Here is a 25,131-nt window from a genome sequence, read left to right on the forward strand (position 1 = left end):
TAGAGAGCTTCCGGAAGTGGCTGTGGGGCAAGATGCGTGCTGGCCGGTTCTGCGGCTCCCAGGGTTTGGAAGTTAGCGGCTGGAGGGGTCCCGCCCGGGTTCGGTGTCCGTCGCGTCTCCTCGCGCGCTTCCCCGTCCGCGCTGGGCCGTCTCCCGCCCTCGGGCAGCGTGCGGAGCTCTCGGTGAGTGCGCTCGGCCGGGCAGGGGCGCGCGGGCTGCGGAGCCCCGAGCGCGGGGAGCGGGTCGGCAGAGGGCCTGCGCCGGCCAAGCAGGCCGACACCCGGCCCCAACTTCCTGCGGGGTCCCGCTTTCCATCACCAGCAGCCCTGTGGTATTTTGCAGTCGCTTTTACTTGGAAAGCCGGCTCGTGTGTCAGCTGTTTCTACTCAGCAATTTTGCCTTTCGGTCTCAAAAAAAAAAAAAAAAAATTTAAGCTACTTCTTTCTTTTCAAGCCTCTGCTACACATGGACACCTTTGGTTTATTTTTATTTTATTTTTGTTGTTGTTGTTGTTACTCCTTTTTTCGCTCAGAAAATGGTTGATGTGATGGCTGGACAGTTGTGTGCCCAAGAAATACTTTAATTCCAGGGTAACACAATTAAACTGTATTCAGAATACTTTGCTGACTTAATTTATTAAAGCTAACTGAAATAGATGCTTGAAAACTCCGTGGGTTCCCATTTCCAAAACTCAAGTCAGTCATGAGTAATCTTTGTCAGACTTCTAAGATGTTGACCACCACTTGACAATACTTCTTTCTGTTTGACAAAGTCACCGAAGTGTAGTTATGTGGCAGTCATTATTTTAGCAAACGTGCACGTTTTGAGTTCCTCTTGTGGTTAAATATAAGAATGTGATAAATCTTAAAAGCATTCATCAAAGCAGCGCCCACACGTGTGTCTGGCCCACTCCTGAGTGCCATTTCTGCCAACCCCCATGCTTAAGCCTACATTAAAATAACTTTAGAAATCTCCAAAAGAAAAATACTCAGTGAATGCAATTTGAAGTAACTACAAAGCATAGTGTTTGTTTCATTTACTTTTCCTTGATCTCTAAAGCCTGGAGATTGTCTTTCCTGATTTGCACTCAGTACCAAGACATTTCTCAAGTTAAACTTAATCTGAAGGGAAAATATATCTTCTACATCTATTGAAAAGTCAGTTGAGGAGGGAGAGAGGAATCTGTTTTTGGTATGTAAAATGAATAGAAAATCTCTTAGTAATAACTTTTAAAAAGGGGGGAAAAAGAAAAATCAGTATTGTTTTAGTTGACTTGTGCCTTCCTTAGTTGTCAAGACTTTAACATTTTAGATCCAGAAGAAGCTTAGGACTGTTGCCTTTACAGTCAGTAAATCTAACTGGATGTTCTTTAAGGATAATATGTGAGGATCAGTGTTCATAGGTGCTTACCAACATTGCAGTTTGTATGCACAAAATTATTAGAGGGGAGAATACCTAGAGGACTAATTTTTTATTCAGCTCTAGCTTTAATATTGAAGAAAAATAAAAGCTTGTTGGAAAAGGGGGAGGTTTTTCTTTGGAAGATTAATATTAGTCATTAAAAAGAATGAAAAGACCATGTATATTGATGCACACCTGTAATTGCATGCAGTACTCCGGAGACTGAGGTTGGGGAATCACCAGTTTGAAACCAGCCTGGGTTATAGAGTAAGATATTTGTTTTGTTCTGTTTGGGGAGGGTGAATAAGGTCCGCTCATGCCGCAATGCCCTAGTATTGATCAGAGGATAACTTGCAGGAGTCGGGTCTCTCCCTCGACTGTGTGGGTCTTGGGAATCCAAACTCAGGTTGTCAGACTTGACAGCAGGCGCCTTTAACTTCTGAACTGTCTTGCAGACCCCTGTGTCTCTTTAACAGTAGAGCGGTCACACTGAATTAAGGACCCATCTTATTCCAGTTGTAATTTCATGTTAATTTGATTGTCTCTACCTACTATTTGCAAATAAGGTTACATTCATAGGGACGACCTAGGGCATCTGCTTTGAAGACAGAGTTAGTAGCATCATGGAACATGAGTGAAAGAGAAGTATAGCCACAGTCAGGAGAAGTCACCGCTGCGGCCTTAGCAAGGGGCGTATCTACACAAGAAAAGAAAACATTAAAGTACACATAACACACAAAGAAACAGGGCCGTCCAGGTGAGCTCTTTGGACCTGGAGTTCTAGCTGTAACTATCACTCTTACAACAAATCCAGACAATTCTGTGTTGTGTTGTAAATATAGCCCTCTGATGTTCTTTAATTCTGTCAATGAGATAAAATTTTCATGAGGTGTCGGAGCCTGCCGACCAATTGATTGGGTAGCTGGGTAGAGGCATGCGGATTGAAGAGACAATGAAGAAGACAGAAAAGAGTAGAGAGGTCTGCCAGTCAATGCCAAACAGTGCCTGAGTTTATTTCACAGCCAGCTTATTCAGTCTGGAAGGACAGAGGTAGAACAATGCACAGCACAGGCATTCAACCACCATCTATCCTGTCCTTGAGTCAAGGAGCAGGCAGTTTCATTTTCTATCTCAATGTGCCTCTGGCTGGCATCAGCAGCCTGCATCTAGCTAGATAGTGTGTTCCTTCCTGTGGGCTAATCAGGACTTTCTCACAGCCCTGGAGCAAGCAAGCCTGAACTCTGTTGACTCAGAGTTCAGATTGGCTTCAAATTCAAACTGGGAAACTGAGTCAGTTGTGGGCTCCCACAATGAGGATTATGAAATTAAGAGAGAAAAACTTTTTTGCAGCCAGAAATGTACAGTTATGAGAAAAGTAGTATGTGTAGATATAGAGAGAAAGGACAATAGTTTGGTCAATAATGAAAGTAGTCCAAGGAACTTAAATGAAGAGATACCAGTATTCATGGACTGGAACATGCTAGTTAAGGTATCATCCCTAATGTGATAACAATACTATTAAGATAGTATCTCTGAACTGAGCTATAGATTAAATACAAGTTCAGTCCCAGCATTATTAGAAATCAGTAAGCTTATTCTAATATGTGTTTCAAAAAAGGAGACAGCCAGCAAAGCCAAATCAGCTTCAAAAACAGAAAAGTTGCAGGATTGGAACTACTTGATTTTAATATTTAAAAATCCATCTTCAGGCAGCTTTGTATCGAGAGAAGGTAGATTTCTAGGTCAAGATAACAGAATAGAGACTCCAGAAACAGTATTCATGGTCAGTCAGCTTCCCCCACCCCTCCCCCAGATGAAAAGGCAAGCAATTCAGTATATTACCCTTTCTGTGGATGGTGCTAGAGCAGATTGTCATCTTTATGCAAGGAAGGGGACCCCTAGCCATACCCTCACCTCCTCAAAGATTAATTCAGAACAGACCATAGACTTAACAGTAAAACCTAAAACTACAAACTTTTAGAAGAAAACGTTTGTGATTTGGGACTAAGCAGACATTTCTTAAATATGATATCAATAGTACAATTCTTTAAAAAAAATTGGTAACTTATGCTCCAGAAAAATTACAAATATCTTCTTCAAAGGCCACTGCTTAAAAAAAATAGAAGGGAGAGCTGGGCGGTGGTGGCACATGCCTTAAACCTAGCACTCGGGAGCAGAGCCAGGCGGATCTCTGAGTTTGAGGCCAGCCTGGTCTATAGAATGAGATCCAGGACAGACACCAAAACAACACAGAGAAACCCTGTCTCAGGAAAAAAAAAAAAAAAAAAATAGAAGGGAGTCAATATTTGTAAATCATGTATCTCTTGTATCCAAAATATATAAGGATTTCTCAAATCTTAAACATACAAACAATATAAAACCTCAGTTACAAAATAATACTGGGCAAAGCATGATGACACATGCATGTACTCCCAATACTTGAGAGATGGAGGCAAGAGGATCCTAAGTTAAAGATCAGCCTGGACTGCACATTGGGGTCCAGACTATACTGGGCTACATGATAAGACCCTGTCTCAGCAGTCTAAACAAACTAAATAAGTGTATAAATAAAGCTGAGCATGGTGGTACACACCCATAGTCCCAGCACTTGGGAAGCTGAGGTGGGAAAATCACAGGTTTGATACTCTTTAGTTATAGAATGAAACTGAAAAAAAAAAAAAAAAAAAAAAAAAAGAGCCAAAATTTTTAAATCAGTACTTCACCAAAATATGTGTGTGTTCAACATTGTTAGTAAGAAAACAAGTTAAAATCATGACACATTACTATATACCTATTATAATATTTAAAATTTTTAAATACAATGTCAGGCCCTAGTGGAATGCAAAATATTACAGCCACATTGGAAAGCAGCTCAACAATTTTTTAGATACTGCACTTAAGACTCAGCAATTTACTTCTGGGTTTTACCCCCCACTGAATTAAAAACTGTCACAAGAATATGTATGCACATAATCATAGTGTTTTATTCATAATCAGGAACAGGAAACAACTCACATGGTTATTTGTATAAGATAAACAGACACAGCATTGATTAATATCAGGTGTCTTCTGCTAAGTGAAAGTTGTCAAACTCCAACACTACTGTTTTATTTCTATAACATTCTAGAAGGTCGTTGGTGTGTGGGTTGAGATTTGGGCATTGTAGATGTTGATAAGACGTCCAGGTTCTTTGCAGCTCCACTGCTCCAACAGATTTTTTAGGAGTAAGAGATGGAGTCCAAGAGTTAGCCTTGATACAAAAGGGAAGATCGAGAGCATTAGTAGGATGCTGAATCTTAGGTAGTGGAGAGGAAAGGGTTCAAAAGGTTCTTGGAGTAGAGGATAGAGAAATTAATCTCATCTGTTGAGAATAAGAACAGGGTTGGGCGCTGAAGTACAAACAACAGTTGAGTGGGAGGTGTATAAGGTGTTACGAGGAGTTCAGTGAGTGGTCCTGAGAGCGGCCTGATATTAAATACATTCAGTTAGGCCGAGTCTCCGGCCTCCACAGCCCTAAACAGGAAATCAAAAGGAAGGGTTTGTACCCTAGGTAGGTTTGGTGTGACATATTTATTGTTTAGGGGAGCTTGTTGAGGTATGCTGGTAAGTTACTATGACTTTTGCCTTACCTTAACATATTTATTATTTCCTGTTTGGGAAGAAGTACCCTGGAGGTCCTCAGAAGACTTAAGAAGATACAGAAGGTAGAGGAAAGGGGACTTTTAAGCATTTCTGGCCCTAAATGGCTACAGAATCAAGAAAGCCTTCTTCGGCCCCATCTCCACCAGACCAAGCTCCTGAAGAGGACCTTGTCATTGTCAAGATAGAGGAGGATCATGGTTGGGATGAGGAGTCTAGTGTGCATGAAAATAATACTTCTGGCCAAGAATTGTTTCGCCTACGCTTCAGGCAGCTATGCTACCAGGAGACCTTAGGACCCCGGGAAGCTCTGATCCAGCTTCGTGCGCTTTGCCATCAGTGGCTGCGGCCAGACGTGAACAGCAAGGAGCAGATCCTGGAGTTGCTGGTGCTGGAGCAGTTCCTGACCATCCTGCCTGAGGAGCTGCAGACTCTGGTTAAGGAACACCAGTTAGAAAATGGAGAGGAGGTGGTGAGCCTATTGGAGGACTTGGAAAGACAGATTAATATCCTAGGACGACCAGTAAGTAGCTATGCATGCTGTGACTGGATTCCTGGAAGCTGGGTAGAAAGACATTGGCTTCACTTGGAGGAGTAAATTCTCTGCCCTGGCTTCTGTTGAATGCAGATTGAAATTATTCAATGCACTGTGTATTGCACTTGTAGTTTTGTAAAGGAGAGAACCCATTTCTTATCCTCTTAAAATTCCTACAGTTGTATTGTTATCCTTGCTTGCTAAATGGGACCATGAGACACAAGGAGCTTAAATTACTTTTCTTCTGGGGTACCCATGGTATCTGTGGTCAGGGTTTGGGTCAAGTGTTTCCACACTTTTGGCCTCTTATTCAAGAAATTAAACTAAAGACCCACACAAATTGTACAGGGAGCAAGGAAACTTTATTCAGTGGCAGAATAACAGTACAAAGGAGGAAATACAGTCAAGAGTGACAGGCCACTTGAGTGAGAGTACTTAAGGGCCCCAATTATTTGGGGCTTCTTTTTATGAAGTTTGAGAGGAAAAAGTTTGTTTGCTAACAGGCATGATGGGAATGGTTCTTTGTTTTCTGAAAGGACACAGTTTGCCTTATTGCTCATGTACCCAACATCAGCCTAGGTCTGCTTGGCCCCCTACCTTCCTTACCAGATAGATATAACTGGAATATGACTGGGTACACGCTGTCCGGGTTTCATGGTTGTTAAGGAGAGGGGACATTTATTCCGTTGCTCAGAGTAAGGTATGAATGAGTACAGCCTAATGTGGGTGTGAGTCCTAGCTTGCTAACAGGTGCTAGGTGCATTTGGGAGGGGGAGGGGAGCATGCTTAGCACAAAACAAGTAAAGCCCAGCTTTCCAGACTGTTTTCTGTGTCTGCTTGCCTTGCCTGGATAATTAAAGATGACTGCTTACTAGAATATAGGCTTACAAGTTTCTTGTCAAACGAGTATTTTGGTATTGTATGGCCCTCTTTCGGTTTTCTGTTATTCGTTCTCTGTCTTAGAGTTGGAGCACAAATACTGGTGTTTGATGCAGTAGAGAAACATCAACAGAAGTCTTTTCTTTAGTACTGAGCGGAACAAATCCCTTCTTTTTGTTCTAATGTAGTGTTTCTTGTTGCCCCAGGAAGGAAATGATATTATACTGCTTGCTTTCCCAAATCTGAACAGCCATCGAAGGCAGTTGGCTCTGCTGCTGCCATCACTTCATTTCTCAAAGGAATTCTTTGTAATTCACTGTCCCTTTGTTTCTAGGTCTCAGCTCATACACATGGGCACAGGGTACTCTGGGAGGAAGTTGTATCTTCAGAATCTGCACCAGAACCTCCAAGTACTCAACTCCAAGCCATGGCAACCAAACATAAATCTTCAGTGCCCCAGAAGCCACAGGACAGAGGAGAGAGGCCAGATTTCACTTATAAAGGTGAGGAACATAGAAAGGAAAGGAACTTACATTTGGGGTACCTGTCTCATTCAAGAACTGGCATCAGTGTTTGAGTAGTCCCGATCTTCTGGTTTTGAATGTTTATAGAAGTAGTGTGTGATCTTTTCCTGTGGGGATAAACATCTATGCACCCCAGGTGGGGCACGAACGACACACCAATGAAACAGTTTTATTGAAGACTAACCAATGAGTTTAATTAGGGGAAGGATAAAGGATTTTTATAGGAACATGAGTAGCTTAGCAGCAGCCACACCACTAAAGAAATCTCTTAGCACCAGTGAATTGTCTGCATGGGAATGGGGAGGCTCTTGTGATCCTTCCCCACTCTGTGGCAAACGTTAATGGATCCAAGCTTGCAGATTGTATGCATGCAGTCAGAGCGGCTGAGATTTCAGGAGGGCAATGGCCATGTCATGCCCAGAGGACAATAGACCATCAGTTCTAGTGGTAAACTTTCAAACAAAGAACTTTGTTACCCCAGGACATTTACAGCAGACACTTTTTTTTAGATTTTTTTCTAGTATCCTAACATTTTATTTACAAGTGCTTCAATGTGGCTTCTTTCTAATGAGAGCATTTTTGATGACCACAGTCAGATGACATGGGCAGGAATTGTGGTGCTGGTGTGGTACTGATCCAGTTCACATCTCATTCTCACGTTTGCCAGTTGTCGCAGTGGTTTTCTGGTCCAGAGTCCACCCTATGACCATAGTGCATTTAGTCATAAATCTCTTCAATCTCCTTTAATTTGGCATTTTGGGCATTATTTCTTAGTCTTTCTTTTCTTGACCATAACAGTTTTAAAGAACATAGATTAGAATTAGAATGATTGCACATTAGGTTTATTTGGTATTTTTTCATATTTAGGTTCAAGTTGTGTGTGTTTGGCAAGAACACTTCAGAAATTTGACCTATTGTGATGTTATCTTTGAAGACTTACTTAAGATTAATCTTCCTAGGCTGATCACTGTCAAGTTATTTTTCTTCCCTTTATAATTAAGGAGTAATTTAGGAGGAAATTCCCATGAAGGTGTGTAAATATCTTAATCCTTATCATACTTGTTGCTAAAACAGGGGTTTTAATATTTATTGATGTTTCTTTTTTACTTTATTTCATTGATGCTTCTCAACTGAGTCAGTGATTATTACTAAACCAGTTACAAATGGTAATTTCTCGGTCATTCTTTCTATGTTGTTCCATTGTTAATCTTAAGAGAAAACATTTACTTCCTTCCCTTTTAGTTTATCCCTGGCTACTCATGTGGAGACTAGAAGTCATGTTGGGTGTCTTCTGTTTTCTCCCTACCTTACTTATTATTATTACTACCATTATCATTATTAGTAGTAGTACCCAGGCATGCACCTGGAGGTCAGAGAACAATTTTAATCTTCAAGAGTTGCTTCTGTCTATCCACCATGGGTTCCAGGATTGAACTTGAGCCATCAGGCTTATATGGAAAGCACTTTTATCCCCCCTCCCCCCAAGCTCTCTCTAGACCCTCTACTTTATTTTTTGAGATAGAGTCTTTCCCTAAACATGTAGTCTACCATTTCAGCTAGACTACCTGACCTGCAGGCCCTAAGGATCTGCCTGTCTCCATTCTCTTCAACCCCTAACACTGGGGCTCCAGACACAGGGCTTTTATGTGAGTGATGGGATCTGAACTTAAGTCCTCTTACTTCTATAGCAAGCACTTTACCACTGAGCCATCATTCCAGCCGTGTGTGTGCGTGTGCGTGTGTGTGTGTGTGTGTGTGTGTGTGTGCGCGCGCGCGCGCATGTGCATGCGTGTGTGTGTGTGTGTGTGTGTGTGTGTGTGTGTGTGTGTGTGTGTAGGTTTGGGTAGATTTGGGTGGGTGTGTCTGTTGTTTTGTGCAGTGCTAAGAACTAACTCAGGGCCTTATTCATCCAAGACAAGCACTCTTCTGATTGAGTATGTCCTCAACTCTTCCATCTTATTGCTATTATTTACCCACGGACATATAAAGTCTTTGTTCCAGAAACATTGTGTTAACTGTGGTTAAATCATATTTGGCCAGATGAAGCCCCTTAAATCTGGTTTTCTTTGTTTGTTTGGTTAGTTTTTTTGTTTTTTGTTTTGTTTTTTATTTGGTTTTTTGTTGTTGTTTTAGGGTTTTTTTTTCCTATTACTTTTTGAGAATTGTCCTATTTTATACAGAACAGCCTATTCTAGGCTATTTGTCTTCGTTGGGTTTTTTTGTTTTATTTTCCTATTTATGGAATTTATAATGCTTTGTTTGCTATAAGTGAATGTTTTTTGCTCTTTGAAAAGGTTCTCTATATAGTCTTGCCTGGCCTAGAACTCACAATGTAGATCAGCCTGGCCTCGAACTTGTGATGGTCCTCCTGCCTATACCATAAGTGCTGTGGTTATAGGCATTTGCCACCCCACCAACATATAAGGGAATTTTTAATATTCCTACACTTGATCTTATTCAAAAGGCTAAGAATTTTTAATGTTTCTAAAGAAATAGCGTAGAAACACTTTAGTTAATTATATAATTCTTGTCTGAAGTCCTAAATCTTGTTGCCCAAGACATATGTTGCTTAACTATGACGTCGATTTTGGTGATAAGATACTAACTAATCATGAAAAGCGGACACCAGCAGCCATGGCAGATATCAGAAAGGTAACAGATTGGTTGGTTCTCATATTCAGTTTTCTAGGACTTCAAGATCTAGGAAAATGCTACACAGAGATAGTACTTTTGGTAGAGAAGAAATTGGAAAGCAGCTCCTGTTAGGAAATCAGTATGCTTTGTTTATTTGACTGTGTAAGTTCAAGTAATTAAAGTACAGATGCTCTCTGGGCATCCATGGATATGGGCCAGAGTCCAAGATATCAGCACTTTATGTGCAAAATCCTTGGCATTATATATAATTATATATAAATATATAGAAATAAAAGTAATTTTGGATAAGTGAATGCTGGCTCCCACAACCATACAATAAGAGTAGTCAATTCATAGCTCCTTTCTCCTCAGCCATGTCTACTTCTCAGAGTCCTACTCCTTCCCAGAAAGGAAGTTCTGGAGATCAGGAGGTGACAGCTAGACTTCTCACTGCAGGGTTCCAGGTGAGTTGTGCTCCTTCTCACTAAAAGCCCATGTCTCTGACAATATTGTGGCAAATGCCCATATCTGTCTATAGTGATGCCTGTTTAAGAACTTTCCCTGAATCCTTTTTGCTTAGTAACAAACCATTCTTTGGTTTCCCCCAATAAATCTAGTGCACTTTCCTCTTCCTCCCAGCTATTCACATTCCTGCTTCTTCGCCTCTCCTAACACTGTAGTTACCTCAAACAATGGTTTTGAGCTATGGAACCTTTCTAGGCCCCAAATGAGGGTCTTCTTTTGTTTCAGACTTTGGAAAAGATTGAAGACATGGCTGTGTCTCTTATTCGAGAGGAGTGGCTTCTTGATCCATCACAGAAGGATCTGAATAGAGATAACAGGCCCGAGAAATACAGAAACATGTTCTCCCTGGGTAAGGAGAGCTGTAGTTTTTATAAGTTAAGAATTTTCTCTTTGTTTGTTTCTGATAGCTTTATTAGGTTTCTAGAAGACTTAGTTGAACTCAGGATTCAGGGCTGTAAAGATGGCTCAGTGGTTAAGAGTGCTTCCTGTTCTTCTGGAGGACTGGAGTTCTTTTCCCAGCATCCACATCAGGTACCTGAGGACCACCAGTAACTCCAACTCGAGGGGCTATGATGCCTTCTTCTGGCCTCTGCAGACACCTTACACATGTGACACACATAGATATAAATTTGCTTAAATCTTAAAGAAAAGAAACTCAGAATTCAAGAAATGGATATTAGATTGAGATGAATCCCTTCCAGTTTGTATCTCTATAGTGAAGACTGTTCTTTTTGCCAGTTAGAAATTGACATCTCTGTAGTACTCCCTGTGTTGACACCTTTCTTCCAGGCCCCTTGGACCATCATATTAGCGTATTTCTGTTGTATGAGGCAGTTGTAACCCCACCCCTTTCAGAGCTGTTCGGTGCATTCTGTCCTACTCAGGAGATCTTGTAGGAGTTCTTTATCTCTTCCTACTCCCCAACTTAACACTTCTCAATCAATCCTTTTCCAGCTTTACTCACCTATCAGGAAACCCTTTTTTCCTGGCATCTCTTTCCCAGTTGGCATTTGGTACTTCTGCTTGATCAACCTGCATATATCTCTCCCTATTTTGCATAGAGAAGCTTGTATTCACTTGTAGCTTCCATGAGAACTTCATTTCCCTCTTTCTTCTAGTATGGAAAATAGAAAGTGACTTTGAGAATGATTGTTTACTACATGTTTATTTCAGATGGTGAGACCAGGAGTGAGAACAAGGAATTGTTTTCAAAACAGGTAATATCGACCGGAATCCAGCCACATGGACAGACAGCTGCCAGCTGCAATGGGGATGTTATCCTGGGTCTTGCTCATGGAAAAGCCCAAGACCTTCTGGGCAGATTAGAGAGGCAGCAGGGAAATCCCACACAAGAGAGACGGCACAAATGTGATGAATGTGGGAAAAGCTTTGCTCAGAACTCAGGCCTTGTCCGACACTGGAGAATCCACACTGGAGAGAAACCCTATCAGTGTAATGTGTGCAGTAAAGCCTTCAGTTACAGGTCAGCCCTCCTTTCCCATCAAGATATCCACAACAAAGTGAAACGCTACCACTGCAAGGAATGTGGGAAGGCCTTCAGTCAGAACACAGGCCTGATCCTGCACCAGAGAATCCACACTGGGGAGAAGCCATATCAGTGTAATCAGTGTGGGAAGGCCTTTAGTCAGAGTGCAGGCCTTATTTTGCACCAGAGAATCCACAGTGGGGAGAGACCATATGAATGTAATGAATGTGGAAAAGCTTTCAGTCATAGTTCACACCTCATTGGACACCAGAGAATTCACACTGGGGAGAAACCCTATGAGTGTGATGAGTGTGGGAAAACCTTCAGACGCAGCTCCCATCTTATTGGCCATCAAAGAAGCCACACTGGGGAGAAACCCTACAAATGCAATGAGTGTGGGAGAGCCTTCAGTCAGAAGTCAGGCCTTATTGAACATCAGAGAATCCATACTGGAGAAAGACCCTATAAGTGTAAAGAATGTGGGAAAGCTTTCAATGGGAACACTGGTCTCATTCAGCATATGAGAATACATACAGGGGAGAAGCCCTACCAATGCAGTGAGTGTGGGAAAGCCTTTATTCAGAGATCGAGCCTCATTCGACATCAAAGAATCCACACTGGAGAAAAGCCTGAAACCACGGGAGTATAGGGCAAGCTCTGGTTGTCATTGGAACGTTATTCAGCATTAGAGGAACCATGTAGTAGTGGAAAAGTCTAGTGAAAAAGGCAGAATCAGTAGTGGTGACCAAGTTAGGAATAGCACTTCAGTTGTTTGAGCCCAATCCCTCATACAGATTGATTAGCTTGACTGTGTTTGGAGGAATCTGGTGAAGCAGAGAGCCCCAGCAGCTTAATATATTCTTCAGAACTTGAAAATAACAGCAATTGCCTATTGGGACTTAAAACACTATATTTTGTCTCTCCCAAGAGTAGCTGGAAGTTTGAGAGGGGCCACTCCTAAGCTTCTCTTCTCCCCATATCCTGTGGTCCCTTTCTGTCATCCCTCTGAAGGTGCCCTTGTAAATCCTAACCTAAGAAGCTGCTTGACTCCAAGGCAACCTCAATGAGGCTATGATTTGTATTTAGCTTTCTAATACCCTACCTAGAGGGAAATGGTTAGACATTTAACATATTGTTCTAATACTCTTAGATGGTAGGAATCCATATTCCTCTCCAAACTCAATGCTATATATTTAACAGCACTGTAGCATTTTTCTTCATTTAGCCCTATTGACTCCATTGAGTCCCTGAGCTCAGATCCTTCATATCCTTCACCATGCCCAGTCTCAGTACATGTGTCAGCAAAGGAAGTGGATGCATTAGTGATGTTGCTGGGAGTGATGCAAAGAAAGGTGAGTGGAGACTCAGCCTGGCTATTGAGCATGGACAGTTGAACCTCAAGGTGACTCTCCTGACTCTCCTTTACCTTACCACTGTACACTGTGGTTCGAAAAATATTTGCACTATCAAAGCTTTGGCACCACCTAGGAGACAGAGGTGCTAGAAAAAGACATTGAAAATCCTTACAAAGAATGTACATCATCCCTTTGGCCCATTACAGTACTGCTCTCAGGTTCCTATCTATATAAACTCCCTGAGTACATGGTCAGCCTGGACTGCCCTTCTCAGATGGCCTCTGCAGCTCCATCATCTTCTGTCTGTTTCCTTCCATTTGCATATCTTCATTATCCACAGTGGTAATATATCAAATACCTCACCTCTGATTCCTCATTCTGAATTCTGGTGCATTCCATCAGTCATCTAACAACAAAGAGAGACTGTTATACTCATTGTCACCAGGCCCTATATTTCACCTCTAAGGCTTTTCAGCATAACATAGGCTATTGTATAAAATAATGAGACTTGTTTTAAAATAACAAACCTGATCTTGTGCATCTAAAATTTAGTGTCCTTTCAGATAAGTAATTATACTTATTCTAGTAGTGCTACTAGTCCCTCCAATATTGGAAACATGCTTAGAATTCTCATTTAATGAAGAGCAAGAAAACTATGTGTTACTAATAATTAAATTTCATGTTTGACCATTTGATTAGACAATGGGCTTGGAGTTGAATAATGTTTGCTTTGCAACATTAATCCTCACACTTAAAATTATTCCATTAATCTTACTCAGAAGACACATAAGTAGGTTCCAATGAAATGTCCAAGAAAACAATTTCACACTGTGACTACATTGAAAAGGTTCATCTTAGCTTCTTTGGTTAGCTCTCAGACTAGTCCTTTTCATGATTCTTTATTTTCTTGTCCTTTCTGTTTGCTTCCTTCCTGTTTAGTACAGATTGCCATCCCTAACTCTGCTCTAACACACTAAACCACTGAGCCATCTCTCCAGCTCCAATTGGCTTGAGTTGTGCCTTCCGCTGTCTAGATGACAGGATTTCTGTATAGGTCAGTGCTACCTTGTGTGCAAAAGTTGCATAAGATGCATACATTGTCAGAGAAGCTAGGTGTCTGCATGTGTGCATATATGCATGCTCACTCCTCGTACACTTTTGTGGAGCACCTGCCTTCATTTCCAATAAATTGCTCTTTTAGCATTTGTATCTAGAGTAATGTGTACCAGATTACTCTTCAGCCTCAGAACTACTAAGCATGTGGAAGCAGTCCAAAGAAAAGAAAATAATAAAATTGGGAAGATTAATGTTACACTGGGGTGAATATGAAAAAAGGTTGTCATTTAAAAATGAATTATTGGAGCCATTATTGGTAATGTATACCTTTAATCATAGAACTCATGGGCCAGCCTAGTCTGTATGGAAAGTTCTAAGCCAGCTTTAAATATAGTGAGATCAGTCTCAAAAAACCAAAAAAGGTAACTGGGGCTGGAAAAATGGCTGAGAGGTTAAGGTGTGGACTGTTCTTGCAGAGAACCATTGAGTTCAGTTCCCGTGTTGGGTGGCTTCCAACTTCCTGTATCTCTAGCGCCAGGAGGATCCAACATATCTGGCCTCCACAGGCACCGGCACACAGGTACACATGTGCATATACATATAAACATAATTACAAATAATAAAAAAATTAAAATGGTTTATCAAAGCTGATTTAGCACTTGTATAGAAGAGGTCAAGTGTTATAGCATATTATAATAGAGAAGGCTGTGGAGTCTGAAGAAGTACATAGAAGTCATTTTTAGTCTTGAATTCGCCAAGCATTAATCTATGTTACATCATTTAGAGCTCTTAGCTATCAGTGGCATTCATTAAGCTTTTGTCCTATGGAGTCAAAAATGTTTTTCTTTCAATCTGAAATGAATTGTTCACCAGTACTTTTTTCTGCCATCCTCAGCTGCTCATCTTAGGATCTGGCATGGTAAAGTGGTTCTTCCATGACTCTCTTGCCATCAATAAACCACTGGGGAAACCTCTGAGGTTTCAGAGAATTTCTCCATGAGACCAGATAGGTATTCAAGAATGTGGTGATTGATTCCAGTGTGGACCACTGTAGCTTTGCTCTTGTTTCTACATCTCCAGAATGATAGCCGACTTTTTTTTTTTTTTTTGAGCAGTTATTGTGAGCCAAACCCTAAGTTAAACATTTATCCTACTTAAAAGCTAGTATCACTACATGCCCCATTTATAGATGATAAAAACAGAAGCTTAGAGAACTAATCAACATCACACAGCCAGCAAATGACAAAATTCTACCCCATACATATAGCCTGGTGCTAGAGCCTGTGATGACCACTATGATGTACTACCAATGCTGACTAAACTCTGGCCTGCCAAGTTAAACCATGTACCAGTCATGAAAGATACTAGGTAAAATAGCATACAGTAGTATAGTGTGGCTCCATTGCAATTACTGGAAAATTGGTGTAAAATACTGTCTTGGGTGAGACCATCTGTAGACATTGATGTTCTTGATTTTAGTACCAGAAAGGTAAATTTTGTCTCTAAAATATGCTTAAAGGAGTAACTAGGAGGGTAAAGCATTATCAGCTTACTGATTCAAATACATTTCTCTGTAGACTGCCTAAGGGAAAGAGAAGTGAGTAGATTCCAGGTTAGGTAGATGGGCAGTTAGGGTGGCAGTAGTAAGTTCTCCACAGTCTGCAGTGATAAGTCCTTCAAGCTTCTTGCCCGTTGCCAATCACCATTCTGTGTGTCTTGTGTTTTTCTTGATTTTTCAAATGTTATTCATTTAACCCATTTCTGCCTTAGCTCTTAAAACATTTCCTTACTTGCTGTCATAGTCAACATTCCACTAAAATGTATGTAGAATGTCCGATATATAAATTAAGGCTTTTTATTGTTGTCCTTCTTAATCTCTTTTATATTTCATAATGTTGGGCTTTCCCATATGTGGTGGCTGTTCTTGGTTGTCATTTTGAGTATTACTGGATTCTTTGGTCTTTCATTGGTAGACAGCCATTGTTGAACTAGCTAGACCACAGCAGGTAAGCCATGCTAATAAATCCCATATATATATATTCATTCTATAAGCTCTCTTCTTCTAGAAAACCCTGACTAATACAGATTTTTGTACCAGAAGTAGTTCTAGAGCAATAGAAGAATAAGGATGAAATTTTTTAAGTATCTGGAATAGGGTTTCCAATTTACCATCATCTACTGAAGCCTCTCAGAAACTCAGGGTGTATTGAAAGCCCATGGTGTGAACTATTTTACAGACTTAAGGAGACAAAGTGCATTTGATTATCCTGATTGACCAGTTGTGGGAGGCGAGAGATTTGGTGACTCTGTATATAAAACTTTTGACAATTTGTAGAAAAATGGGAAAAAGGATGGTGGTAGTTGGTTGTTCCCAGCATCTCTGCATAAATTGACAAAGGAAAAGAATGTATTTGATAAAATTAACCAACTTCTAGCATCTCAGAATATAGTGAAGAACAACAATGTACTCATTGATATAATTGGCCAACTCTAGACGTATATAAACAGTCTAAATAAGTGTGCCCTAGAAGAGAATCTTATGTTCAGCAGCTACAGCTGAAATTGTAGAAAATCAAACCGAAGCCCTCATTATAAGGTTGGCTGCATTTAAAAAAAAAAAAAATTCAAGTCTCAACCTCAGAGGATATCAGTGGTTCAAGGAAGAGCCTTAAATTGGTAAAGAATCGAATCCTGTAACTTGGGATGGAGATGTGTAGGAAGACCCTGTTAATTCAACCCTCAGATTCTCGAGGGTTTATCTCACCTGAAGGAATAGTCTCTCTCCCCTCAGCAGAAGATGTACTCTCACCCCTTAAATATTGCCTTTTCTGCTTTGAGGAAATAACAGGATAGTAGAGGAAGGTAGTTATAAATACCAGCTATGGTCGTGTAGCCAGTTGTAGAAATGAGGATTATAATTGACATAACTCTTTCTGTCATATTTTGTTAAGAATGTGTTTGTACAGATATTTGTGTTTCTTTCTTCAATTTCTTTATCATATAATGTAACATCAATTAAGAGAATATCTGTGGTTACCATATTTAAGTTTTGAGATACCAAAAGAATGTCCTTCAAGGGACATTGCCATATATTCTAAAATTTATTATGAGTTTGCAATTGTACAAGGGACAGTTATATCATGTTAGATGTAATTATGACTTGGTTAAATATATAATGCATTTGCAATTGTACGTGAGATAGTCATATGTTAGGTGGAATTATGACCTGACTATTATTTTCACTTGGAAATTAAGCATGGCATAAGGAGATATGATTGTGTGTCAAGTTGACAATGGGTGGGTTTGTGATGGCTATTCTCAGGTGTCAACTTGGCTACATCTGGAATTAACTGAAACTGGACTGCTGGGTACCCCTGTGAGGGATTTGTTTTTAAATCATTTCAAGTGGAAAGACCCACTTTAATCTTAATCTTTTGAGGTGGGAAGATCCATCCACCTTTAGTCTGGGCCACGCCTTCTGATGGCAGCCTATATAAGGATATGAAAGAAGGAAGCTTTTGTTCTTGCTGGCAAGTCCATTCCTTCACTGGAATTAGAGCCTACTTCTTCAGGATTCTGTCTGGCCTATAGTGAAGACCAACTGAGACATCCAGCCTGGTGGAATAGACAGCTGGTGGATTCTTGAACTTCCCATTGGTAGACAGCCATTGCTGGACTAACTGGACCACAGCCTGTAAGCCACTCTAATAAATTCCCATTCTCTACATATACGAAGATTCAATCTATATGCTCTGTTCTCTAGAGAACCTTGACTAATACACCATACTTCAAGAATTCTCCTTTCTTTGTCTTATGGGATCTTTTAGGTCAATTTTCTTCAATATCTGGCTTTTCTTTATTAGTCGTTTTTCTCCCCTATACTAAAAATAATCCCCATGTCCTACTTTTACTCACGTTTTGTGTCTTTTTTCCTGTTTTTCTGTTTTGGTACTTCATGTATTTGAGTGATTTCATATTTCCCACTTTGACTTTTTTGTCATCTCACTGCTTGGGGAATTTTCCTCAGGTACCTACACAACCTGGTATTTGAAACCAAAATTCACCATTTTTCTCCTTCCGTTTGTATTTTCTGTTAAAATAGACATCATTGCTTAACTGCTGTACGTACCCTAAATAGAATCACTGTCCTTCATATTTCTCATCCCAGCCTTAAAGTTACCATTTCATCTTTTTCTGTCCTCCACTCTCCAAGTCTAGAATCTTGTTGATCTCGATTGTATTCTTCTTGAGGCTTGTTTTCGTTGTTGCTTAGTTTTTTGTTTTGTTTTGTTATATTTCTGACATACCCTTATAGTCTTCCACACACACCCACATCATGTAGGCTCAGGTTACTGGAATTCCTTTCAGAATATCCAACTTATATAACACTTTTGAAATGATCCTCATTTTTACTGATCTCCCAGGAGATAATTCTACCAGAGTGGTAGTGGTACATGACTTTGCTCTCCATTCTTAGTTAGCCTCAGCTTTTCTCACTCCCTAACATGTTCACCTTGACACATCACACTCAAACCTCCTACGGCTTTCTACTATTGTCTTACAAGCCTTTGCCTCTGTGCCTTTCTCATGGTTTTCTTTTTCTTCCTTAGATTGCTCTTTGGCCCTAACTCCTGTTCACTCTTCAGAACTTGCTACTTTTGTGTCTTTTGAGTGAGCACCTCCTGATTGAGTTCTCCCATCAAGATCTTCCTGTATTCTGTGTTGCAGGAGCAGTTAACTTTCAGGCTTGAACTGTGAGCCATTCTCTTACTAATACCTTGCTCTGTAATTATTTTCTAGAAGTCTGTATAGTAGTTTCACATTTGTATTTATTTCCAAAATTAAATTGTAAGCTCCTTGAGGGCAGGGATAATAACTGTAACATTTGTATCACTGCACCCTCTTAGTGCCTAGTACAGTGCTGAGCACACAGTAGGTGTTTAATAAATGCTTGTTGAATTATTGTGTGGATTTTTTGTAATATTGAAACCTTTAAGGCTTTTCAGTGACAAGTCCTATTTAGTACACTCAAAAAGTACAAAACTGGTTGGGCGGTAGTGATGTACACACCTTTAAGTCCAGCACTCAGGAGGCAGAGGCAGGCCAGTCTCTGAGTTGGAGGCCAGCTAGGTTACAGAGTGAGTTCCAGGGTGGCCAAGGCTGCACAGAGAAACCCTGTCTCAAAAAAAAACAAGTCTCCATAAAGTATTATAATTCATCAAGATTTGCCTGTATCAGGAGTAAAGCCTTAAAGAAATTCTAGGAGGGTCTATGTTTTAAAAAAAGAAACCACAAAGTTTTAAACTATTTTCTTGGCCAAAGTTATTGATGAGTTCTGAAAACAGGAAACAAGCCATGTGTAGTGAGTGCCCCAAGTCTAGAATCCTGGCAGTTGGGAAGTGAAGGCGGGAAGGTCAGAAGTTCAGGGTCACCTTGCTACATAAGGAGTTTCACACCAACATAGACTACCTGAGATCTTATTTCCAAAGTCAAAGAGAAAAGAATAAGAAACATGCACACAAACCTATTCTGATAAAAGTACAGCTGGAAAATAGGTTTTGCATCTGCTGTTTATGTAGTAGTTTGGAAGTTAAGCTATGTCTGGAGACATTTGGGATTATACAATTGGTGAGCAGCTGTGATGCTCCTGGCATCTAGTGAATCATATTCAAAGGAGGTATCCTTCATAATGGAATCCTGGGTGCCTGTGTATTCTATTCTGTGGTGTGATTAAAGAAAGCCTTAGTATTTGGGATTCACAGTAACATTAGAATTTTGTAGACCATGCTGGCCTGGAACTCTCAGGGATCCACCTGCCTCTGCCTCCCAAGTGTTCTGATTAGAGGGGTGTGCCACCATGCCTGGCTCAATCGAATTTCTTAAATAAGTGGCCTGAGAAACTTTGCAGTAAGACCAAACTTGTGTCTGGTCCCTAGTCTATAAAAGAGCACACGGGATCACTACTAAGACGAGAACTCCTGTGGCCATAGTGAGGCCCCGCTAGAGATGTTTCACAGCTGTGATGACTTTAAATCCCAAGATTTGATAGTTTTCATACCTTGGTAAAAGGAATCAAAACCCACTTCTTGGAAGGTAAAATAGGAAATCGGAGTCTCGATGGCCAGGAACAAAAGGGTCATGAAGCAGAACCAAATTTAGACAGTAACCACGGAACAAGGAAAAAGAAACTAAAGTCCGAGCTAATCCAGGGCAAAGTTAGGCCTTACCCAGGGCTTAGGAGGCACCTGGCCCCTCCCAGAAAGAACAGATTTCAGCCTTTCCAGAGACCTGGGAGCTGTCAGATGCTTCCCTGCAGAACTGGGAGTTCCCTATATGTCACCTCAGATGAATAGGTCACAAGCAGGAGCCCAAGAAAGCAAGAGATACAGAGATTGCCCCCAAATGCATCCTCCTAAGGAAAAGGGTTTTCTCAATATTCATTAGTCCGTGAGCTGGAGTTGCTCTCCTCTTGGGACCACATTAGTGAGTCTTAACTGCAAGGGTGCTCCTGACGCAGGTTGTACTTATCACACTGTCCATAAGGTGCTTTTCCAAGCCCAAGTACCCAGAAAGAGTATCAGGTACTCTAAATTCAGGAAATGCTTCCTTGCTCTTCCACCTATGCGTACAGTGACCATGCTGTCTCCTTTTGGATGAAGAATAGACAGGTTTATTTCAGCTTATTTGTAGTAGGTCACCATTTACTGCAACAGTTACCTGCATTCACTTCCAGCTCCTAACTTACCTGAGATCCTGAGCCAAAACAAAGAAAACCACCTCCTAAAGAGTTTCCTAGGCCAGGTGGTGACGGTGCAATCCTTTAATCCCAGCACTTGAGAGGCAGAGAGGCCTGCAGATTTTTGAGTTCGAGGCCAGCCTGGTCTACAGAGCAAGTTCCAGGACAGCCAAGGATACTCTATCTCAAATAACAAAATAAAAAATAAATGAAAAGTTTTTTAAGAGGAATTTCTGCCTTCTGACCTTTGTAATTAGTGTTTCTCTGTGTGTGTACAAAGGGAGATGTGGGAATAGAGCAAATTTGGAAAATGCTTGCTAGATTAGGATTAGTATTTGGTTTTAGGATAACGTTCACAGATTTACCTATGTAACTGATGTGTCATACCCAGTATCAACTAGGAGAGGACAGATTTGAAAGATAGAAGTTAATGAACCAAATTTGGAAAATATTTATTACATGTGGGAGTCCCACCCAGTAGAGCTCTATCAGGCCACAGCCTAACTTCCTCACCTTAATCCATAAGCCCTATATGTGTACATAAGGAGTTTGTACTTTAAAATTGTTTAGTTTTGTACTTTAATTTTTCACACCTGCTTAACAAAACTGAAATTCTTCTCACCCTTGAAATAATGTACATGAGATTGAAAATAAATTCCAATAATTCTAAGTTGCAGGCTGTGGAATGTAAACAGTTCAGTGTGCTGCTCTTGCAGAAGTTTGGATCTCAGCATCTCACAACTGCCTGTAAATCCAGCTTCCGGGGGATCAGACACTCTCTTCGGGTCTCTACAGGAAGCTCTACTTACATTGCATACACATATTTCAATAAAAATTATTGTTTTTAATTGCAGGTTGCTTTGCTCCACGTTCTGAACAGATAGGAGGAAATACCCTGGCATAGTAAAATGATGTTCATTTTCAGAGGAGGGCTCAGTATGGCAAAGGGGTTCACAGCTTACCTGAATTCTCTTAGCACTTGAGGAAGTCATGTTAGACTCTGAAATTCTGGGCCAAGTAGTGAAAATGAATGCTGTGAAGCTTCTGCTGTGCGGTAGCACTTGCCATTCTGCCCAGGTAACCTTAAGCTAGATAAAGGAGTTGGAAACGAGAGGACCATGGCTCTGAAGCTCATTTGTAGGGTGTTTGTTTGTTTGTTTGTTTTGTAGAGCTAGTGATCAGGCCTCATGTATGTTAGGCAAATGTTCTACCACTGCAAACTCAGCTGGAGCTGAAATGTAAAAGTTAGAAACCTCACATGGGGAACGTCAGAAAACAAAGCACACACTTACAGGTAAAAGTCAAGAGCCTCAGCAAAACACCAGAAACTTCTCTTTCCTGTGCATGTTTGAAAGTGGGAAGTCTTTGATCTTCCTGCCTTTGGCAACCAAAGAATGAATTTCCTGGATGTGTCATCACCCTGTTTCTGTGGTATGATGATCAATGTCTACTGTTTGCCTTTTCTAACCTTGCTACTTGGTGTATTCTTAAGATGGAGTTTTCAGGTAGTCATTTGGACACAGAATATCTTTCTGGGTCAAAACTGCAGTGATGTCATGCCCTATCCAAACCAGCTCAACTGTCCAAGGCACAGGACCTGAAAAAAAAAAATTATTTATTCCCAGCTTAAGGAACTGACAGCCTTCAAAAATGATTAAATTAAATGGCCAACATATTTGGAATTTCTACATCTTAAACATTTAGGATGTTTGTATGCAACAAGGCTAATGTCATCATGGGCCACTGAAGAGTACTTATTGCTGATATAACATCATACTTTCCAGAGAGATACTTGATACTACATTTTATCATGGTGATAGGAGTCATTCTAATGTAAAGAAGAACAAAACTACAAATATTGGAAAACAGGAAATACTACTGTCATTAATTGCAAGTAGTATTTATAAACCACCAGATTATCTACAAATAAATTATTACAATGCTATCCATGTTCACGGGTTTGAAGAATCATCTAGAATTATTGATTCTCTCCAAATTAATGCATGAGCATGGATAGCCTTTTAATTCTATGGGGTTATGCTGCTTAATGTTTCTTAGTAATGTTTTATTGTTTTCTTTGCCAAAGGCCTTTGTCTTAGTTAGGGTTACTATTGCTGTGATAAAACACCATGACCAAAAGCAAGTTGGGAAAGAAATGGTTTTATTTGGCTTTAGTATTACTGCTCCTCACTGAAGGAAGTCAGGACAGGAACTTTAATAAGGCAGAATCCGGGAGGCAGGAGCTGATACAGAGGCCATGGAGGAGTGCTGCTTACTGACTTATTCTTTCTGGTTTGCTCAGTCTGCTTTCTTATAGAACCCTGGATTACCTGCCCCGGGGGTGATCCTACCCACAATGGGCTGGGTCCTTCCCCATCAATCATTAATTAAGAAAATGCCCTAAGTCTTGCCTATAGCCCAATCTTATGGAGGCAATTTCTTCTTCTTCTTTTATAGCTAAAATTATTTTATCAGTATGTACTTATAGAATTCAACCAATGGTTATACGTTACAAAGCTGATGCTTGATATTTACATGATGATTAAGAGAAGTTTTGTTTTGAAAAGACAAATATTTTGACCTCATAATTTTTAAGAATCATATTAAATAGTTGATTCATTTTCAGTCTCACAGAAAATAATTAAATTATTGCAACTACTTGCCTTCAAAGTTGAAACTATGAAATGTTTTCTATGTACCCTTCAAGTTTTTTTTAATTTTAAATAATTTTATTATTGCTGTTGTCATTTTTTACATGTCAACTGCAATTTCCCCTCCTTCCTCTCTGCCTAGTCCCTCCCTCCCTCCCACCTCCCCTCTGCCCACCCCATCCATTCCTCCATTTCTATTCAGAAAGGGGCAAGAGGAGACACTTTCTTAATTGAGGTTCCTTCCTCTTATATGACTATAGCTTGTGAAAACATGACATAAAACTACCCAATATAGTCTTCAATCTCTGCTGGATTTATTCTTAGGCAGTTTATGTTATTTCCTTTGTTAAATATTTTTTAAAACTGACTTTGTGTTAATACAGGCTTTACTTTTATAGATAGCATTGTGACCCAATCCCAACAACAACTCAATACATATGCATTAGGTGAGTACAGTACACTGACAGTTGGTTTAAACTTTATATGTGAATGCAATGGCCCAGGAATGGCTGATTCATTTGAACTAGGAGAGAAACTGTTGTCAAGAACTGGGCTGATCTGTAGCATACCTAAGCTACCAGTTATGGTGGTAAGGCAAAACAGGTGACCACTAATAGATCAGCGGTCCAGCCTTTAGTCCCTGTGACAGCATTATCAAGAGGAGGAAGGGATAACCTCGGGAAGTACCAAGCCGGGGGCAGAGGAATCAGAACAGATATGGGGACCATTTCTATACCAACGGAGCCCCAAACCAAAGGCTCTATCCCTGTAGTGGATGTGAGGACCCGGAGAAAGATGAAGAGGAAGTGTTACAAGTGGGAAATGATTAAGTACTGGGGAGGGGTAAGGTCTTCAGGGTTCTCTATTCACAGTAAAGGGGTCTTAGATTTATTTGCAGAAAGCCCCAATAAAAGAAGCCTCTGAATGGAAATGTCTGGGCTTGGAATATACATACATCCAACTGTGGTGACGTATTGTGTCCCCCAGTATACTGTGTCTCCCAATAATCTTGCCTGAAGATCAGAGGAAAAAGCCAGCCACTATATAGAAGTCAGGCAATGGTAGCACATAGACTTTAATCCTATCATTCGGAAGGCAGGGAATTCTCTGAGTTCAAGGCCACATTGGGAAGAGATCCAGGCGTGGTGGCACATGCCTTAAATTCCAACACTAGTTAACCATGAAGGTCTGGAGGTCTGAACAGACAGACAGGAAGTGACAGAGCTGGGCAGGAAGAGGAAGTGATGTAGCTGGACAGAGAGAGCAAATCAAATGGCAGAACAGCAAGGCATATAGACGTGGGTAGACAGGACATATCTCATCTTTGGAAGCTGCGGAGTTGGTGAAGTAAGGTTAGCTACGGCTTTCCCTATTTCCCTGATCTCTCAGGTTTTCGCCCCTATATCTGGCTCCGTGTTTTTTACTTAATAAGACTGTTTAGAAACTTGTCCACAATTGGCACCCAACGTGGTCTCCAGATGAGGCAAAAGCCCATGGGCACAGTCTCACTCAGCACGGACCAGTGGACTTCTGGACAGTGCAAAGTACTGCTGGGACTGCACAGCCTACATATTCTCTTCTCTCTCTTAGTAGTGATGATTCTCTTGGAAGTTTGAGTGTCATTTTGTCAATCTTTCATGGGACAGATATGATCATTCCTGGAAACCCCATTTTTTTCTCCAATATCTTCCCCTAAAATTCTTTGGGAGT

At 40.6% G+C, this 25,131-nt stretch overlaps 1 protein-coding gene across 5 annotated transcripts; it reads left to right on the top strand.

The window, feature by feature from the left end:
- Positions 1-22,381, top strand: Zkscan8 (zinc finger with KRAB and SCAN domains 8). 5 transcript variants are annotated; one of them, XM_028879332.2, is made up of 6 exons: positions 5-182; positions 5,063-5,563; positions 6,789-6,957; positions 9,985-10,076; positions 10,363-10,486; positions 11,311-22,381. In XM_028879332.2, the coding sequence occupies exons 2-6, from the start codon at positions 5,144-5,146 to the stop codon at positions 12,270-12,272; spliced, it is 1,767 nt and encodes a 588-aa protein (XP_028735165.1). In that variant the 5' UTR covers positions 5-182; positions 5,063-5,143; the 3' UTR covers positions 12,273-22,381. The 5 variants fall into 5 exon arrangements, with proteins under 5 accessions (XP_037061804.1, XP_037061805.1, XP_028735165.1 ...); XM_028879342.2 differs by having other exon boundaries at positions 5,066-5,563; XM_037205909.1 differs by lacking the exon at positions 10,363-10,486 and having other exon boundaries at positions 1-182; positions 11,311-11,454.
- Positions 22,382-25,131: the final 2,750 nt, after the last annotated feature.

Source organism: Peromyscus leucopus, chromosome 5 (genome assembly GCF_004664715.2).
Source record: "Peromyscus leucopus breed LL Stock chromosome 5, UCI_PerLeu_2.1, whole genome shotgun sequence".
Taxonomy (NCBI): domain Eukaryota; kingdom Metazoa; phylum Chordata; class Mammalia; order Rodentia; family Cricetidae; genus Peromyscus; species Peromyscus leucopus.

Coding starts and splice junctions, on each gene's coding strand:
- Zkscan8 (XM_028879332.2), top strand. CDS start 5,144: ATGGCTACAGAATCAAGAAAGCCTTCTTCGGCCCCATCTCCACCAGAC. Junction 5,564..6,788: donor TTAATATCCTAGGACGACCA/GTAAGTAGCTAT, acceptor CTTTGTTTCTAG/GTCTCAGCTCATACACATGG. Junction 6,958..9,984: donor GCCAGATTTCACTTATAAAG/GTGAGGAACATA, acceptor CTTTCTCCTCAG/CCATGTCTACTTCTCAGAGT.